Source organism: Juglans regia, chromosome 10 (genome assembly GCF_001411555.2).
Source record: "Juglans regia cultivar Chandler chromosome 10, Walnut 2.0, whole genome shotgun sequence".
NCBI classification, from domain to species: domain Eukaryota; kingdom Viridiplantae; phylum Streptophyta; class Magnoliopsida; order Fagales; family Juglandaceae; genus Juglans; species Juglans regia.
Genome location: NC_049910.1, coordinates 23,919,104 through 23,923,670, shown reverse-complemented (window position 1 = coordinate 23,923,670; position 4,567 = coordinate 23,919,104). Strand labels below are relative to the sequence as shown.

Genomic DNA, 4,567 nt, shown 5'->3' with positions numbered 1-4,567 from the left:
TACAAATTTCTAAAACTCCCAAAATTTATCTATTGCAGGGGAGTGATGAGACAGGAGACAGTGGTGGAGTTGAAGAGGAAGATGGTGAATTGAAACTGGGGAAGCAAATCCAATTGTGACTATCGAAGCAGAACTAGAAATTTCCCTGAGTGCCATCTCGGGCCCCCTAGTCTCAACACTATGAGGCTTTTACGGAAAATTGGGGAGGAACAAGTGGAAATTCTATTGGACTCTGGGAGTACATGCAACTTTATGGATCCCTCAATTGCAAAAAAACAAAAAAAAAACAAAAAAAAAAAAAAAAAAAATCAGGTTCTGGGTAGATAAAACTCGCAAGCTTCTAGTCAAGATAGCTAATGGTGAGTAGATTCACAGTGAGAGATTTTGTAGCAAGGTTACAACCAAGCTCCAAGGTAATCATTTTGCTCCCTACTTTTACATATCATCTTTGGTTGGGTGTGATGTTGTTTTGGGAGTAAGCTGGTTGGAGACTTTGGGTCCCATTGAGTCGGATTTTTCTAAATTAACAATGGAGTTTACATATGGCGGCAATGTTAGTTATACAACAGTTATTAAAAGATTTCCAGTAGGTTTTTGAGACTCCAAGGGATTACCACTCCGCGATCCCACAATCATAGGATTTTTTTAAAAGAGGGTACTCAGCCTATTTTAAGATGACCTTATCGTTACCCTTACTATCAAGAGGCTGAAAGCGAAAAGATAGTTTTTGAATTACTTAACTTTTGGTATAATCAGGCCAAGTTCTAGCCCTTTTTCTTTCCCTATTTTACTAGTTAGAAAGGCAAATGAGAGTTGGTGTTTATGTGTTGACTATAGGTCCCTCAACCAAGAAACAGTTAAAGATAAATTCCCTATACTGGTGATTGATGAATTGCTTGATGAGTTACATGGATCAGCGGTATTTTCTAAGCTTGACCTGAGGTCCAGATATCACCAAATCAGGGTTGTTCTTGAAGATGTGCCTAAAATGGTCTTTAGGACACACGAGGGTCACTATGAACTCCTTGTGATACCTTTTGGCCTTACCAATGCCCCATCCACATTTCGAAGGCTGACGAATGAGGTGTTTCACCCTTTTTTTAGACGATTTATGTTAGTATTTTTCAATGACATTTTAATATATAGCAATTGTTGGGCAAATCATTTAAATCATTTGCAAAGAGTTTTGGAGGCTTTACAGGGCCACAAACTGTATGCCAAGCTCTCAAAGTGTAAATTTGGGGTTTTGGAGATAGATTATTTGGGGCATGTAATCCGTTTAGAAGGAGTTAAGGCTGATCCATCTAAGGTGATGGCTATGCTGGATTGACCAATACTTGTTAATGTCAAGTCACTCAGGGAGTTCCTAGGCTTAACAGGTTACTATCGCAAGTTTATTAGATACTATGGTTCTATTACATCACCCCTAACACAACTGCTCAGAAAAAATGATTTTTTATGGACTGAAGAAGCTGCAAAAAGCATTTACAGAAACTGAAACTAGCTTTTACTCAGCCACCAATACTTTAACTACTTTATTTTTCCCACCCTTTCACCATAGAATGTGATGGGAGTGGAAAGGGAATAGGGGCAGTCCTAAATGACGGTAAATGAGCTGAGCTCGAGGGAGCATGGGGTGTGCGAGCTCAACTCGTTCATTACTTGAGTCGAGCTTGGGCTCGGCTCGTTTGTCAGTCGGGCCTATGAGAACGTTCGAGCTTGGCTCGTGTACAAGGGAAATGAGCTCAAGCTTGGCTTGAGCTCAGTTTTGTTAACGAGCCGAACCCAAGCTCGACTCGAGCTCGGTTTGCTAATGCAAAATTTTCGTAAAAGAAAAAGAAACAATAAAGATCAACCGGAAAGGTAAAAAGAAAAACAAAAATGATAGATACAACTGCTTGTGCAACCGGCGCTTCAACGTCACTTGTTTTATTTTTTCCTTCCTCTCCCTCTCCATTTCATTCCCCCTCTCTCCCGCTCGAAATTTTATTTCTCCCTCCCTCCATCTCCATCTCCATCGGATCACTTCCTCTCCCTTGAAGACGCCTAGTGCCCCATGCACGTCCTTCTCCTTTAGGAAACCAAATAGGTATGCCCCCCTTTCTGAGCAAAGAAACCACCACTACCACAAACCTTTAGACTTCAGTGAAGCATCTCCACCTCGTAGCTGCCGTCACTACACATGAATCCCTTCAAGCAAGGCAATTCCAACCATCTCACAAGGCAGTTCTTCACGTCGGAGACTCCATGAAAATAGCCCAGCCAACCTTTTTGTTGCCATTACTCCTCTGTTTTAATGCACCAAAACAGAACAATTTTGTGCTCTCAGCCCAGATACCTCCCACGCACGACCACCCACTTAATATCGATGCCAACTGCACCAAAGCCATCGTAAGCCTCTGCTTCCCGTTGGCTTCAAAATGTACATCTTTTTTTGCTTGATTTGGTCTTAAAGCAATGTCTTTTTTAGTCGTCTTCAAATGAAGTTAACATCTTTCGCAAAAGGACTAGATGGGATTTGAGAGCGAGAGAGGGAGAGAGAAGCCAAACCCAAGATCGTGGAAAGAGTGTGGAGCGTTGGGCTTAGAACTTACAAGGTCGCTGCCAAATGATGACAACGACGACGACACACACTCTCTCTCTAAGACGCTAAGCTACCTTTTGTCTGCTTGTGTTTTCGTGTTTTTTTATTTTTTTTTAAAATCTCAAAATCGGCACATCCCATGCATTTTCAAGTTTTAAACCTCAAGAGAAGTCTTGAACAAAATAAAGTTAGGTTTTCAATATAAACTACTAAACTGAAATGTAGTTTAGCTACAAACAAAATATAAGAGTGCGAAACTGGTGCTTCATGATCAACCACTGCCTCCATAACCAAACTCCTCATATAGCAAGCTACTTACTTCTCTGAAGAATTGGGTCCACGCTTCTTCCCAAATCCAACAACGGCGGTGACGAAGCGATGGTTGTACTGCATACACTTGTGGGTGTGGCCTCGGAGCTTGTTCTTCTTGTCCTGCTTGGCCACCTTTGGAGTCTGACCCCTCACCTTTCCGGCACGTGCCAGCGATCCTTGAACCTTATCCATGAATTAGTTTGCTTCTTACTGTGATAGAACCGCCGGCAAACACTTGATAAGAGAGAGGGTGAGTGTGTTGTAGCTTTCTTCTCGTGTTTTCCTTTTGGGTTTGCTTTATTTATTTTTTAAATAATATATATCGGCTGACGTCACGATTTCCCAATGGCTCCCCAACCCCGGTTGACTATAGCAGGGGGAAGAAAACCAACAACCGAAATAAAAGGTTTGAAAAAAATGTACATTAACTCATATCTGTAGGAAAGCATGTGTTCATTTCCCTGCAGATCCACGATGAAAGAAAAAATAAACAAAAGAGAAAAAGAACAGAGAAAAGGAGACTGAAATAAAAATAAAAAATAATGATCGATCGAAAAGAAAAAAAAAGTTGACAATGCTGACATCTAACACGATCTCTCAAAATATATGAAGATCTGTTCGGATCTAGAGGGAAAAAAAAGGGAACGGAAATAAAAGGAAAAAATTTTTGACATCTAACACCCACCCGTTTCCTAGCCGCTCCTCACGTCGAGCATGGCTTAACGCCGTCGTCACCAACTATGCAGATGAACTGTCGCACGATTTTCTCTTGGTAACCTCTCTCTCTTCTCCCTCAAGGCATGGCTCTCTGTTACAGTCGACGGTTTGAGAAGTAAGAAAGGCTGAGTCTTGGTGGATTCGGGAAGGAACAAGATGAAACGGACGAAGAATCTGGTCTGAAGTCTTTTGGTCAAAAAGGTTAAGTGAAGTGTAGTGGGATAGTAGCCATTGGATCATGCACTGAGAAAAAAGATGGAAATCACACGTGGAAGCAGCGGCACTAGTCTTACCTATGTAGTGGAAATTACTATTAAGTCCATTATCATCAGTTTACTACTTTATCAGCATTTATATTTGTAATGTCTATTATATCCTTTTAAGAGTTGTCATCATCCCATTGGTTGATAATTATATTTGTATATATTTGTAATACATAGTTATAGACTATAGTGATTAGTTATATGATTAGTATAACCATATAATAGTATTAATACTAGACTATTAGTATTAGTTATATGTTAGTATTAGTTATAGTGATTGAGTTTTACTATACAACCTCAACTGTTCACTCAACCTCCGCACTCTAGCCGAGGATTTAATTTTTTTTTTAAAGAAAACATGCGTTTTGGTAATTTGTTTCTCCAAAAGGGTGCATTTCAATCCCCCCCCTCCCCCCCGCGTGTTCTTCTTCACGTCTCCTTTAGAAATCCTTCCCCCTCCTTCCCCGCGTTCTCTCATCCCCTCCACTCCCCAGCTCGTGTCCTTTCGCTGGCCTCACCCTCTCCCCGCCTCGTGTGGCTACATCACTCTGGCACCGTGTAAGAAAGGTTCTCGGGTTCACCATTTCTGTATGGCTTCTCTAGCTTCACCATTTCACCACGGCTTCAGTCCTCCGTTGATATTGTATTTACCACTGCCGAGAGCCACCGTATGTTGTCTTACAAGGTTAAG

General features: G+C 41.2%; 1 protein-coding gene across 1 annotated transcript; it reads right to left on the bottom strand.

Annotated features, from left to right (window-relative positions):
- Positions 1-2,759: 2,759 nt before the first annotated feature.
- LOC108979260 (40S ribosomal protein S30-like) lies at positions 2,760-3,357 on the bottom strand. Its single transcript, XM_035694969.1, has one exon. The coding sequence runs from the start codon at positions 3,086-3,088 to the stop codon at positions 2,900-2,902; it is 189 nt and encodes a 62-aa protein (XP_035550862.1). The 5' UTR covers positions 3,089-3,357; the 3' UTR covers positions 2,760-2,899.
- Positions 3,358-4,567: the final 1,210 nt, after the last annotated feature.

Coding starts and splice junctions, on each gene's coding strand:
- LOC108979260 (XM_035694969.1), bottom strand. CDS start 3,088: ATGGATAAGGTTCAAGGATCGCTGGCACGTGCCGGAAAGGTGAGGGGT.